This window comes from Camelus ferus, chromosome 18, assembly GCF_009834535.1.
Source record: "Camelus ferus isolate YT-003-E chromosome 18, BCGSAC_Cfer_1.0, whole genome shotgun sequence".
NCBI classification, from domain to species: Eukaryota; Metazoa; Chordata; class Mammalia; order Artiodactyla; family Camelidae; genus Camelus; species Camelus ferus.
The window spans coordinates 9,218,100-9,232,079 of NC_045713.1; the positions used below are offsets into that span (position 1 = coordinate 9,218,100).

At 60.2% G+C, this 13,980-nt stretch overlaps 1 protein-coding gene across 5 annotated transcripts in view; it reads right to left on the bottom strand.

The window, feature by feature from the left end:
• The window catches only part of MAD1L1 (mitotic arrest deficient 1 like 1), a 271,894-nt gene extending 258,426 nt beyond the window's left edge, over nucleotides 1-13,468 (bottom strand). For 2 of the 5 annotated variants that reach the window (XM_032459892.1, XM_032459889.1), the window contains exons 1-9: nucleotides 13,337-13,468; nucleotides 11,651-11,763; nucleotides 10,945-11,107; nucleotides 8,653-8,793; nucleotides 5,960-6,139; nucleotides 3,390-3,514; nucleotides 2,366-2,447; nucleotides 984-1,114; nucleotides 757-871 (exon numbers count right to left, since the gene is read on the bottom strand). In XM_032459892.1, coding sequence (XP_032315783.1) covers nucleotides 757-871; nucleotides 984-1,114; nucleotides 2,366-2,447; nucleotides 3,390-3,514; nucleotides 5,960-6,139; nucleotides 8,653-8,793; nucleotides 10,945-11,094 — 924 coding nt within the window. In that variant the 5' untranslated portion in view covers nucleotides 11,095-11,107; nucleotides 11,651-11,763; nucleotides 13,337-13,468. Of the gene's footprint in view, nucleotides 1-756; nucleotides 872-983; nucleotides 1,115-2,365; nucleotides 2,448-3,016; nucleotides 3,162-3,389; nucleotides 3,515-5,959; nucleotides 6,140-8,652; nucleotides 8,794-10,944; nucleotides 11,108-11,646; nucleotides 11,764-13,336 lie in introns of those variants that run through there. The other 3 variants (XM_032459890.1, XM_032459891.1, XM_032459893.1) reach the window with 3 other exon arrangements.
• Nucleotides 13,469-13,980: the final 512 nt, after the last annotated feature.

Genomic DNA, 13,980 nt, shown 5'->3' on the forward strand with positions numbered 1-13,980 from the left:
AAGGACCGTGTGCCTTCGTCTGCCCTCCAGCCTCCTTCCTGGGCCAAGCACAGCGCTGCCATCACTCAGCCGCTCAAGCCCTCGCGGGGCCCACCACGCGCCGGCTGGGGCCTGGCTGACAGTCCCGTTACTGCAATGATGCTTAGTGAGCAGCTACCACTGTGGAAGCACTTCATGTAAATCCATTTAATCCTCACAACAGGACAAAGACGTGGCCATTCCTCACGGCGTAGGTGGACAGAGAAGTTAAGTAACCTGCCAGGGTCACACAGCCAGCAAATACGCATGGCAGGATTTGAAACCAGGCAGAGTGATTCTAGACACAGAATTTTAATCTTAACCAATTTCAAATTAAACTGTCAGAGGAAAGCTGCTCAGCTCGGGAACTGTCTCTTCAGGCTAAGTTCCTACATAAGCCAGTGCAGGAGAGAGATTTCTGCTCTGGTCCCATGAATGCCTCAGGCTGGCAATGAACTCTGGGGTGGGGCAGCCGGCGGGCACTCCAACCAGACTGGAAGTGACAGGAAGCGGTGACATGGTTTAAGCCAGGCAGACCAGAAATGAGGCACCAGAGTGTGACCCCGGGGAGGCCAAGGAGGGACGGGAGGACCCTGGGCCTGCAGCCAGGGGGCCTTGGTGCTGGCCCAAACTTGTGTGCAGCCCAGCAGCCTCCTTATTTAGCAAACCAGCTGGAACGCAGGACTGGAACACCCAGGGTCCCCCTCAGACAAAAGACACCTGCGGGGACCAGCTCACCTCCTTCTCCAGCTCCAGGTCGACCAGCGTCTCCTGTATCTTCTCCTGCCGCCCCAGCTTCCGCTGCAGCCCCTCCAGCTCCTCCCGGAGCAGCCCGTTGGTCTCTCGCAGCTCCCTGGCAGGGCCAGGAACAAAGTCACTTCCAATGGCCACGCACGCTGGGGGGCATCCGGGAGCCCCAGGACAGGGGTAGCACACCCGCGCCCCCTCCCCTCCCAGGCTCTCACCGCAGGCAGGCCGTCTCCTCCCGCAGCTGCCGCAGCTCCCTCTCCATCGTGGGCAGCCGCACCAGCTCCGACCGCATGTTCTTCACAATCGCGGCATCCTGCTCCTGCAGGGACAGCTTCTGCTCCAAGTCCTGATTGAGGCCAGGGGCGGAGAAGGGAGAGTCACAGACAACAAAGCACCCCAGGTCCACACCAACCTCTGGGCCCCGGCCCCCGCCTCTGGGCAGCCTGCCCTGGTTGCACAGGGTGTTTCTCTGTGCAGGCTTCTAGCCCCACAGTGCACCGTGCCCGTGGGGCAGGAGCCCAGCACACACCTGGCACGGGGACACACAGCAGAGGTGCCCTGAATAAACGCCCTCCCCTCTCGCACTGGCTTTGCTTGCTGCTTCCACGCACAGGTGATGCCTGAGTCACTCCACAGCGAGCACAGCCTTTCCTTTACAACATGTAGTCCCCGGGGGCTCCACTGTGACCACCCACAGAACAGGTGCGTGACCAGGACCAAATCAGGCAGTCATTCAACAAACACTAAGGAGCCCAGCTCTGTGCCAGCTTCTGGGTCGAGTAGTGGGGTCAGCGCAACACAGAAAACAGACGAGGTCTCCACAGGGAAGTGCACAGTCTGGCAGGAAAGACAGACATCAGGCCATGCAGGCAAGTCAATACTGAGAAGTGGGTGGAGGGCTGCAGACAGGAGGACGGGGCAGGGAAGACGTAGCAGGGTCGTGTGAAGTGGTGAAGGCCAGGGGAGGAGAGAGGGACAGAACAGCATGTAAAAGACCTGAGGCAAAAGAGAGCACAGGGGGTCCGAGAGCTGACAAGGAGCACAGCTGGAGACGGAGGAAGACAAGATGGACCCGGGGAGTCAACAAGGAGCCGGAGCACACGGGCAGGGACGCGCACTGTGGCTGTAGCTCTGAGGCAGTGGGCAGCCACCCCAGGGACCCAGAGTCCCCGTCCCCCTAGCTCTGCCCTCCTGGTGAAGCGGCATGGCCTCAACTGCAGAGTCGGGCCGCCCTGGCTGCAAGGCCCAGCCCGGCCATGCAACTGGCTGTGTGACATCAGGCAGGCTCCCCAGCCTCTCCAACCCTATCTCACAGCGGCCACTGGGACTTGAAGTTATATGTGTACTTTCCTCTCTGTGTATTTGATTTTGGTCTTCATTCAATAGACCATGAGCCTCCTGGAGCAGAAACACGCCTCTTACTGTGGCATCCCCAGCACCCAGCATGGGGCCGGGCACAAGGAGAAAACCAGCCGTGGGCCCCAGAGGCCGCCGAGCACACCCCCAGCTCAGAAACACCTGCAGGTGGCAGGAGGCCTGACACCGCCACTGCCACGTCCACCAGACATGGGCTGGGGACTGAAACGGAGCAACTCACCCTAATCCTCTGCTCCTGGTCCGCCCTCGCGTCTTGGCAGGCCTGGAGTTCCTGAACCTTCTGATTAGCTTCCTGCCACTTTCTATTAAGACAAAAGTACATCACATGCAGAAACAGGCATGTGGTGAAGCCAACACGCGCCCTCACCGTGCAGGCCCCGCAGCACGGACACACACTCACTCACATGTGCACGCGCACACCCCGCAGGGATGCCCCACGGCCAGGACTCCAGCCCTACTGGTGCCCTGGGGCCTGAGTCTCAGGGGCAGGTGGGCAGGTGCAGACAACCTGCTAGGTCCTCTCGAACCGCACACCCCACAGGTCTCATCCCTCCCACACCTGCTCACAACTGCAGCTTCTGCTAGCCCTGGGACAGCCAAAGCCAACGATGCTCTCACAACTCATGCCCTCACTCCACTGAGTGGCCAGAACCCTCCTAAGACGACACCTGCCGAGCGAGAGGCCACGTCCTCGGGAGTGCTGTGCTCCCCCCACGTCTCAGGCAGCTTCTCCCACACCTCCATGCCTCTGCCTGGAACGTCCTTTCCCACTCACGTCCCAGCACCGCCCCCAGGCATGTCCTACACAGCCTCTAAAACCCCGCTCAAACAGAACACCTTCTCCAGAAGCTCCACCCACGCAGACACCCACCCCCAGAGAAGGGAAGAAGTGACTATTCCCTCTTTCTGCTCCTGGAGCGCAGAAGACACCACTCCATCCTGGCACTTATCATCCCGGCTTCAGAGGCCTCGGCGTGTCCGCCAGCAGCCTGTGGATGCAGAGGGCAGCAGGCAAAGGGGTCTCGTAGACCCTCGGCGCTCCAGTGCATACAACACGCGTGGGCGCTGGGTGCTCCGGCCACAAAGGGCCCAGGAAAGCAAGTCTGGGTCTTCCACGTGGGTAACAACTGGACATCCGGCTCGGCACACGGCCCAGCAGGCATCAGGTGGACAGGGGCCAGGCTCTGCTGGCAAAGGCACAGAGAGTGCTTGTGAGGTGGGGGCCCCGCCTGACCCACACTCACTTGTGCTGCAGGTCCAGCTGCTCCTTCAGCTCCTGCTTCTCCGACTCCAGGCGCTTCACCTGCATCTCCTGGTTCATGACGCTCCACTGCAGCTCCGAGATCCTCCCCTTTAACGTGCTGATAGTCTGCAGGAGAACCCAGACAAGACCTGCTCACCAAGGCCTCTGGTACATGAATGGAGGTGAGCCCCTCACACAGAGATGAATGGGACCAGCTGTCCCCTCCCATCCCGCTCCTGAGGGCTTCTTTGGAGCACAAGAACAGGGCAGACCATACACCACCCCTCAACCCACCCAAGCCCTGCCTGGTGCTTCCCACCAGCAGACGAGAAGAGACGGGGTCATGGTGACAGACAGCCTCAGGGGCAGGAACACTGCCAGCCAAGACGGGCCTGGACCACACACCTGGCGGCCCTCAACGCCCCATCACCCTAGACCCGCGCAGTCCGGGGCGTGCTCTGCCCAGTTCTCCCTCCACACTGCTCTCGTCCTTCGGCCTGGGATCCCTTCTGCAACCACCCCAACCCCATGCCACCACTCCAGCTACGCAGAGATGCCATCTATGAACCAAGCCAGGCACCAAGTCAGAAGCGGGTCACTGAGGCTGTGCTCAGGACAACGCCTGGAGGGCTACACTGGGCAAAAAGTGCTGAAGGAGTGCCGCAGAGGCTGAGACGCCCCCAGGCCGGAGTGATCCTGAAGGAAAGCAGTGGGAGGCCTGCGGAGGCCGCCCAAGGGCAGGCCTCCAGGACGGTGCCTGCGGAACACACGGGGCAGAACCCTGCCCTTAGCTTGGACCGCACCCTCACCAGACAATCTTCTGGTGATCAGACTCCACGTGTGGCTTTCCTCGGGCAAGACAGCGCACCAGCCAAGCCGACAGAAAAAGCCAGCCGCTCAGGAGAGTCCCCTCGAGATAGTGAGTGAGCCAGACATCAACCCACGAGCCGAGAGCAAGGGAACAGACAGCCACACTTGCCACCATGAGTGACACCTGCGGGGAGCCCTCTGCAAACAGGGGGCCACCACACGCCCTCCCCAGTGCAACCCAGGGCAGACAAGGGGGTCTGTGTCCCACCCTCTTACCAAGCCACATGCCCCTTTGCAACAACTGTAACTATCAGTCTGGGAACAAAAAAAGAATGAAGGTACTAAAGCGACATTTAACAATGAACGTGGCCTTTGAGAACTCTTCCTGAATGAAATAATGCGCAACGCTGTGCTGAACGCAGGGGTCAGGCGGCCCGCCCCACGGAGGGCAAAGCTGGGGGGAAGCCAGGCCACCAGTAGGATGACCTCAGAGACCACGAGCACCTGAACCAGGCACCGTGAGAAAAGAGCGCAGCTGCAGGGCGGGGGCCACAACCCTAGACTCAGTGACCAGGGCAGCTTCTTCGAGGGGTGAAAAGCAAGAGGAGCAGCATCCGAGTCTCCTTGCAGCTGGCCACAGCCTCTGCCACGCTGGCCCTCTCGGCAGCTGCTCCCTGGTAAGGGTCCCCCTTGCTCTTCAGTGAACCTGTGCGGGACCCGCCCTCCCCGGGGGCCCTGCCTGCCTCCAGAACACAGCCCGGAACGGAGCCCAGGCAGGCGCACGCCACAGGCGGGAGGAGGGCTTGTCGTAGGCCAGCCACAGCTCCTCTCCTGCCAACGTTCACATCAGAAGGCAGATGTAGGAGTGACCTTAACACGCGCTCCAGCGTTCCTGGGGGGAAAAATGACCTGCAGCCTGCCCGAAGGCCTACCAAGGAGAGGAAGCCGGGCAGAGGCGGAATGCCAGGGACCCGGCTCCGCCCCTGCCTGGCAGCGTTTCACCCTCTTCCTTGCAGCACCTGTGGTCCTGAGCAGCGCAGCAAAGGGACAGGGAAGGTCAGAGGGGCCCAATTTCCACCAGCATCAGTCTCTGGGCTGTTTCTAAAATGTACGCAGCAGGGACTACGGTGCATCTACGCTGTGCCAGAGCTGCTATCAGACACTAACAGGCCTCGCTAACAGCCAAAGACATGCAAGCTCAGAGGCACCCACTCATGCCTCCTGGAGAAAAAAACTATTTTCAGAAAACAGCACTGCCCGTGACGGGTCGGGTCGCAGTGACACTAGCGCCTCCACGGCGGCGGCCGGCACACAGCAGCAGCGGGCGGCCCAGGCCAGGGGGCTGCCAGCGGCCTCACAGCCCCACTCCCAGCCGCCCGTCCCAGTGAGCAGGGCAACAAGCAAGAAGGCTGCAAGCGCGACGCCCTCCCCCACACACGCACCTGCATCAGGGTGCGGGCGCGTGGACCAGCCAGGCGTCAGAAGATGACAAAGAGCGGTTAGTCAGCCACTGACCAGGTTAGTCAAGTCCTAACACTCCTAATTACAAAGACCAAGAAAATGTTCACCTTACTAACTGAAAACCACAGGAGGGAAAGTTAATACTTTCACGACGACCACAACTATGCAGAAAGGGAGCGGAGTCAGACAGCGAGATGCTCCCGGAGCTGCAGCGGCGGCCGCGGGGCGCACTCGCCCTTCTCCCTGGAAAAACAGCCGGTGGGGAGAGGGCGGCACCCCGGGCAGAGCCACAGCCCTCACCTCGCCGGCCTCGGCCAGGCCGTCCTCCTTCTCCCGCAGCCTCCTGCCGGCCGCGTCCAGGCTCTGCTGGCACAGCCTGTGGCGCTCCAGCTGCGCCTTCATCTCCTCCTCCGCCTCCGCCTCCCGCTCCTGCAGCTGCCGGATGCGCGTCAGGAGCTCCTGGTTGCGGTCCACCTCGCGCTGCAGAGAAGCATGGGCCTGGTGAGAGGGAGTTGGGACAGGGAGACCGCACCCCACTCCTCCCTCAGGACAGGGCTGAGGCCCGGAGAAGAGCCACCGAGGAAGCAGCAGCCAAGTCCACGCTGACCCAGGGCTGGGACCCACTCCGAGGGGAGCGCTCGGCCGCAGCAGCACACGGCTGGGTGTCACCCTGCCCCCCGCCTGGAGGGTACTTGGCATGCTTCACCCCCACTGTCACTGACCAGGCTCACAGTGACCATCTGCAGGGAGGAGACGGAGCACAGAAACCTCACTCAGACTTCACTTTGGAAAGAAACCTCTAGGGCTGGCAGCACCGGCAGCTCTCTGACTGCACACAGCTACGTCACAGTGAGCAGACAACCGGGTGGGGACGGGGGGCATGGACGTGAGCCTGCACCCAGGAACACTTGACCCCGGGCCTGCATCTCCCACAGACCCTCAGGGCCACCCTGCACTGGTACTCTCGGGGGCTCATGGCTCGTGCTAGTGAGGAAGGCACAGACTCAGACTCCTCGCTCCGATGATCCCTGGGGCCCAAAGGGCCAACTGCTGGCCACTGAGAAGATTACCCTCCGCCCAAGAAGCAAAGGGACCACAACGTGGGAGCCAGAGCCCCCAGGGCACAGGCAGCAAGTCCTGGTTACATGGAGCCTGACTCTACTGACCTCCCACACAAGCTCCCACCAAGGACTGCCAGGCACTCCCACATTCAGAGCCAGGGCTTACATCTGAGCCCTCCGAGCCCAGCACCAAGGAGGGGCTTAGCAAGAGCACAGACAGGGCCCAGGCCTCCTCAAGGAAGCCAGTCTAGGACCGAAAGGGATCCGAGGGGAGACGAGCTGCAAGTACAGCTCCCGACGACCAGCAGGCCTCGCAGGCAGGGGCCCGCCCCAGGGCAGGGCCGCCTAGCACACCACAGGCAGGGGCGGGGGCGTCTCTACTCGGGCTGCCGGTCCCTAGTGCACATGGGGTGGTCCAGGCAGGTCCCCAGGCCTTGGACACCAAAGTCTCACCACCTACCAGGTACCCCCAGGCAGGAGAGCCAAATTTCCCACCCGCCTGTCCTCTCCAAGCATGACCAAACTGGCGGTCCCCGGAAAACCACTGCAGATTCCTGAGACTCAAAAGGACACTTCGCAAACCCCGGCTCAGGTGACTCGGGAGCCATCCCCAGCCGGGTGGGTGGGCGGGAGGCCCACGTGCACCCAGCGAGGGCCCAGGACTAAGCCTGGGCAGCCCTGCGCCCCTGGGCCTCCCCAGAAAAGACTGCCAGTGACCCTCACTCCAGCGTCTTCTGAGCACTGGTAAGGTCCACAGCCTGTGCTAGATACCGACGTCCAGAGCAGTCAGGACACCTGTCCCCAAGGGACTCACGGCCCACAGAAACGCCAATAGCTCCACACTCCAGCCTTCTCCCCAAGAGCCAGGGAAGGGCCAACACCACAGTTCCTACAGGCCGATGGCCCTGGTGCCACCTCCCCACCCCTAACAAGGGCACGTCAGTACTTGCAAGATTCCCCTGGCCTCTCCCCTTCCCCCTTCCCCCCGGTTCCCCAAGGACCGGCCCTTCCTAGAACAACCCAGTACATCAGCAAAAGCCCCACCTCACAGAGAAACACCACCGGGAGCAGCACCAGGGCCAAGGCGGGGGCAGCGGTACCCCACCTGCAGGCCGGGTCTCTGAGCTGCTGGGCCCACACAACGCACCACAGCCAGGAACCTGCACGCCGGGTTTAAACACACCTAATTAGCATCGCACCCTGGAAGACATCAGCTGTTTTTACAGGGACTAGGAAACTGCATGGATACGCCACGTAAGGCAAGAGTGGGGCCAGACAGCCATCCCCAGGGAAAGCACAGAGGCCAGAGGCCTTCTGGCCCAGTGCTCTGCCTGAACCTTGGCAGCGTTTCCACAACTCATCAGCACTTATTGGAGAACCCTGGCAAAGTGAGATTAATCAAAGCAAAGGAAGCATGAAATTTATGAACTAGGTAAAAACCAAGCATCTCCCCTGAGCTACAGGGGGCGGTGCTTTGCCAGCCTGCCCTGCGCAAGCCAAGGGCAACAGGAAGCAGCCCCGAGACCAGCACTCTTTGTTCCGAGGCCCTGTAACCATCTGAGCAAGACCCAGCCTGGACCTGAGCCCCTTATGCAACCCGGTGACTCTCCAACCTGCTAACCTCAGGCCACCCAGCCTTTCTGCAGGATCTGCACCCCAGTGCTTGCAGAAAGACAGAGAAACCAGGCAGTCAGTGGAGAAGGATGCCCATGAGCACCACACTGGGCAGGCAGGGCAGCCAGCCCTTGGTGCTGCCCTCTTTGGGGACACAGGGCACACCTGCGGCCTGACCCACCTCATCAGGCGGCCTGAGAGGCAAGCCCCAGAAACCTGGCGGAAGAGCACGCGGGCTTCCAGCTGGCGGGGCTCTGATTCCCCGCAGCCCGGCCGGCGCCACCACCACCTCTGGGCTCCGGGGCTGCCCCGACCCACCTCGTAGCTCCTGGCACTCGTGCTGGCAGCCCGCTCCAACTCCACTCGAGCCCGCTTGTGACTCAGCTCCATCTGCATCTTCTCCCGCTCCACCTGGATGAGGTGAGACTTGGACCGGATCTGCTCCGCTCGCTCCTCCAACTGGCCAGGAACACGCAGAGGAAAGACAGGTCCTCAGTGGCTGCGTCACACAGGCGAGGGCCCCTTTGCACTCTCTCACTGAGCACCTGCCCCCAGCAAGGCCCTCTCTCAGCCCCGGGGGAGAAGGCAGAACACCGGGCCTCGGGGAGGACATGGGTGCGGAGGCAGCAAGCCAAGAGAAGGTGACAAAGAAGGAAGAGAAGGGTGTGCTTTCAGATGACAGCATGTGGGCTTCTCTCAGAAAAGAGGAGGTTCGTTTCCTACGCTGTGTACCAAACTACCACAAATTCAGCAGCTTAAACGCCCGTGTACCGGCTGTCGGTCCCATGGGTCAGAGGCCGGGCATGCACAGCCAGCTCCTCTGATCAGGGTCTCAACAGGCTGGCACCCCTGCAGTCGGCAGGCCGTGTTCTCAGGAGCCTCTTCCACACTCACGCTTCCCTGCTGGCTGTCGAGCTGCACCACCATCGGCTCCCAGGGGCCACCCACATTCCCTGCCATGGGGCCTCTCCGCCTCCAAAGCCAACAGGGGAGACTCCGTGCGAGCGGAGCCCCTCTCCCGCTGGGCACCTCTGACTTCTCTGTCTGATCTCTGCACCCACCTGACTGGCTCAGGCCCACACAGGTGTCCTCCCTACCTGAAAGTCAACTGATCCGAGATATTAATTCTGTCTGCAGAACTCCACTGCCACAACACCTAGCTAGTGTTTGAATAAATGGGAGAAAGTGCAGTCCACCGGGGGCTGGCAATTTGGGGCCCATCTCAGAAGGCAGGTAAATAGGGGGAACTCAAGCCCTGAAGGGCCTCGGAAGACACGGCGAGCAGTTTCACGGAATCACTGACTGCAGTGGCCTCTCCCTCAGGTGGGCTAGAGCCCCACCACGCCTGCCCAGCCCAGCACCTCCTGGGCGCGTAACAGAAATGCAAAATCTCAGGCTGCACCACCCGGATACCTAACCAGAATCTTCATTTTAAACATATTAGGCGCACTCTCTAAGCACTGGGCTGTACCTACCCTGTAACACTTTTTTAAACCAAAGTTGCCAACTTCACATTTTGTCAGTGAGCAAGAACTCAAAAGAAAAAAAAAAAGAAAAAACTACAATCTATTTCCACCCCAATACCGTGTTTTAACACCAAAACCAAAACCAAACATAAAAGACCTAATTTCATAAAAAAGAACAGTCCTTGCCCAAGAGGGGCAGTGAGCAACTTAACCCACTAACAAACTACAGAAATTCAATTATTCAGCGTGCACACACATACAGACACCCCAGCCTTTGTTTTACGGAACGTGGCCTGGGCTCGTGGGAGCTCTCAGAGCGACAGGAAAGCACCGGCTCATCTGACACACAGCATCACAGCAGGAAGGCTGACAGGACAGGAGGGGCGCAGGCAGAGAAGCCAGGAATCACCTGATGCAGGGAGGGCCAGGGCAAGGCTCAGACACCACCTCCCTCCCCGTGAGGACCCACGATCCCTGCCACGACCAGCACAGACCCCAGGACTCTTCGGAACCTGGAGACCTTCAGGAGACCTGAGCCTTTACAACTGTGTCTTATGTAAGCATTGCTGAGAACTTGGAATAAATTTAGTGAAATGAGACCATAATCAGAGTAAAACTGTAAAAACACCCCATGACAGAGTGCAGCCAAGATCCACAAATGGCCCCCGTGGTCTGAGACCATTACTACCCAGTCCTTCACTCACTGCCCTGCCTTTCCTGCCAGGCTGACCAAGAACCTGTGTTTAAAGCACAGCCTTCCCCAGAGTTACACCAGCAAGGGGGCCAGCGGCTGGCTGGACAGTTCAGTGGTCACACGCCCGGCGGTGTGGGATTTCTTCCTCAGTTAAATGAATAAGCTGACTTTCCCACCCCGTCTTCAGTGCCCGTGAGCTCATTAGTGTGAGCGCAGTGCTGAACTCCAGACCCACTCTGGAGGCACTGCTGTCACTTTAGGCTTCTGAGCCAGGACGGTTCAGGGCCGGACCATGACCTCCAGCTAGCCACCAAAACTATGACTACCCATGCTGGACATGCGGGAGGTGGCCAGCTGGCCTTCAGGCAGAGAAGACACCGACCTGCCTCAGCTATATGGAATGTGAACCCGCCCTGCCTAGGGGCAGGCGTCCCGACGCACACCGCTCACCTGCATGCTCTGCTGGTACTGCGTCTGCAGAGAGCCCTGGGCAGAAGTGGAGACATCCAGTCCCGATCCTCCCTCCACTCGCTGAGAAATGAAGTTGTTCAAAGACCTCAGGGTGGACAGGACGGTGGTGTTTTCCCCCAGGTCTTCCATGGCCACTTCCTTTCTAGAGGCAAACAAGGGAAGGGTCACGGGGAGCCTTTCCAGGCACTATCAGCTCTGCCAGCCACCCGGTCAGGGGGTGCCTTCGGGCAGCCCCTTCCCCCAGTGCTCTCTCAGAGCCCATAAAATATTCCAGCATCCAGAGTGGCCACTTTCTTCGGGGTTAACTGAGAGCCCATATTGCCAATTTCTCAGAGAAGAAATTGAGGCATAAAAGGACAACATGCCACCAAGCTGCTGACTTATCAGACACCAGCAGGACAGACAGACGGCTCCCAAGACGAGGCGTCCAGCAGTCAGGTGGGACGTCTCCCTCAGAAGCACTCACAAAAAGCCTAGCTTCTGGGAGTCAGAAACGAAGCACACGACAGGGGCAGCAAGCATGACGACCAGAGCAGTGCTAACCACAGGTTAACAGCGACATGAATTAACTGTCACTACTGTGTTCAGCCACGTACCAAAAAGAAAGGTATCTGACATCTACTGAGCACCAAGACTTCCTGAGCCTCAGTTCCCTCGTCTGTAAACTGAGGATCACAAAACTCACTTTGCAAAGTTGAGAGGGCAACTGGGTCCAAAAGAAGTCTCCCCACGGCAGACGGACCAATGCTGCCAGTCCGACTCCCACTCTGCTTGTAACTTTACGTATGACGCTGCAACCTTCAAAACAAACAGGAGAATTGGGTCTTTTTACACATTTTAGAGACAATATAAAACAAGGCCTCAAAAGTTACAGACCTGAGATCGGAACCTGGTCTGTCTGGCTCTGAAGGTCGAGTGTGCTCCACAGACCTGGGGACGAAGGGCCAAGGACAAGCAGCAGCAAAGAGCCTGCGCCCCCATCTGGGCTTGTCTTGGCCTCGCACCAGGCTGTCTCCCAGCCGGGACGTGTGCAAGCGTCCCAGGCACAGTTAGTAACCAAAGTTGTGAATTTCTACAGGTGTTTTTCCCCTGAGAAAAGCAGCCAGCTCTCACCGATTTCCCTTAAGTATTAGACTGGAAACACTGCTCCCCACCCCAAAAAAACGGTGAAGAATCTTGGTTTGAGTCTGCATTTTCCGTTTAACAAGAACCCTGGCCTTGTGCATGCAGAGCCCTCGCCTTCTGCAAGCCACCATTTCCACCCCTGCACAACACAGCTGCCCTCTCCACCTCCCCATCATCCTGCACATGGAAAGCAGACTGGAAGGGAGAACAGGGAGGTGCAGGCACTCAGAGCTGTGAGCCTGGCAGACAGATACAGGCCCACCCGGGGCGAGGCAGCAGCTCTGCTCTGTAAGGCAAGTCCTTCCATCTGCCGAGATGAGACCAGGACCATGCTCTCCATCCCACGGGAAATTTAGCCTGTACACCCTCTTCTCAAGGGTATATGCCATCCCCGGTGAGAACCGATGCATGTTATACACCAGAATGAAAAGAACAGATTTGCACCTGCCTGGAACTAAGCCGCTGTAAGCGATAAGGCGGCAGCTCAAACTCCATCCTCCTTTATCCAAGAGACTCAAGTCTTCCAGCTGTCTAACCATGGAATCTGAACTGCTCTCAACGGAACCCCAGAGCTGGGAGTCCAGAGCACAGTCCCCTCAACCGCCCTTCCCGTTCCTGGCAAAAGGACGGATGCGGGAACCGACAGAAATGACAAAGATGCCCACCACCTCGCAACACCACTTCCCAGCGTCACGGGCTCTTATGCCAGCCTGGTCGTTCATCACCCCTGTGTCTGCTTTCTCCAAACTTACACTAGATGTGAAATGCAAGTGCCCATCCTATCAGCCGCCAGCAGTGCGGCTCTGCGAGAGTCACTGCCCATCTTCCCACTGGTTTCCCAACTACTACACTGTTCAAGTCAAGAGGTGCAGGTGACAGCACTGTCAACTCGGAAGGGCGGGACCGGTGGGGGGCGTCTCGGGAGCCGCCGGCTTCCCGGAGACCCGGCGGGTCCGCCCCGACCCGCTCTCGCCCCTCGAGACCCTGGCCCTTCCCAGCTCCTGCTCGGAGAGCACGGGACGCGCCCTGGCTCGGAAGGACGGAGACGGAGCGAAAGGGCGCGCTGGCAGAGACCCCGGCCCCGGTGAGGGCGCGGATCCGCGCCCCAGGGCCGAGGCGGCCCGAGGGGGCGGCGCCCGCACGGAGCCACAGCCTCGTCCCCGTCCCACCCGCGCCGGCTCGGCTCGGCACGCGCCCCGGCTCAGCCGGCCCGGCCCGGCTCCTGCCCGGGACCCCGTCCGCTCACCTCGCCGCCTCAGCCGGGTTGCATCCGCCTCAGCCGGGTTGCATGCGCCGCAGCCGCTCAGATCTCCCTCTTCTCCTCCGGCGCCCTCGTATCGCGAGACGTCAGGTTGCGCTCTCGCGAGACCTGGGCGGTACCGATCGTAAGCCTCCGAGTCTGCGCGCCAGCAGTCCTGGGGGCTCCGCGTCTGTCCTGGAGCCAGCCACCCTCGAGCCTCCCATTCGGAGAGGACCGTAACCAAAGGCCGGCCCGCGGGGCTATCGGGCGCCCGCGGCCCCCGGGTCGGGTTTCCCCTAGGGCTCCTGCCTCGCACCGTATTGTGTGGAGTAGCACCGCCCAACTGTGGCCTCATAGGGCCAAACTTCTCTTGCACGCCTATTCCCGCCCTTGCCACTACCAGTATTTGCTTGAATGAATGCTTTTTTCTCCGGGCCCTCTTTTAAAAAAGCAAAGTACTGTGCTGCTAAGCTATCCTCCCAGTGCCCTGTGAGCTGTCGGGGCCTCGGTCTGGGTCCCCGTTGTCCGTGGCGCGACGGCCAGCCGCCAAGTTCGCCCGCAGCGCCCCCGTGCAGTGCCGGGTCCCGCTGGTCCCCGCTCCTCCCCGCACCCCCGCCTCGGGCTAAGCGCTCCAGGGACTGCACCGAAGT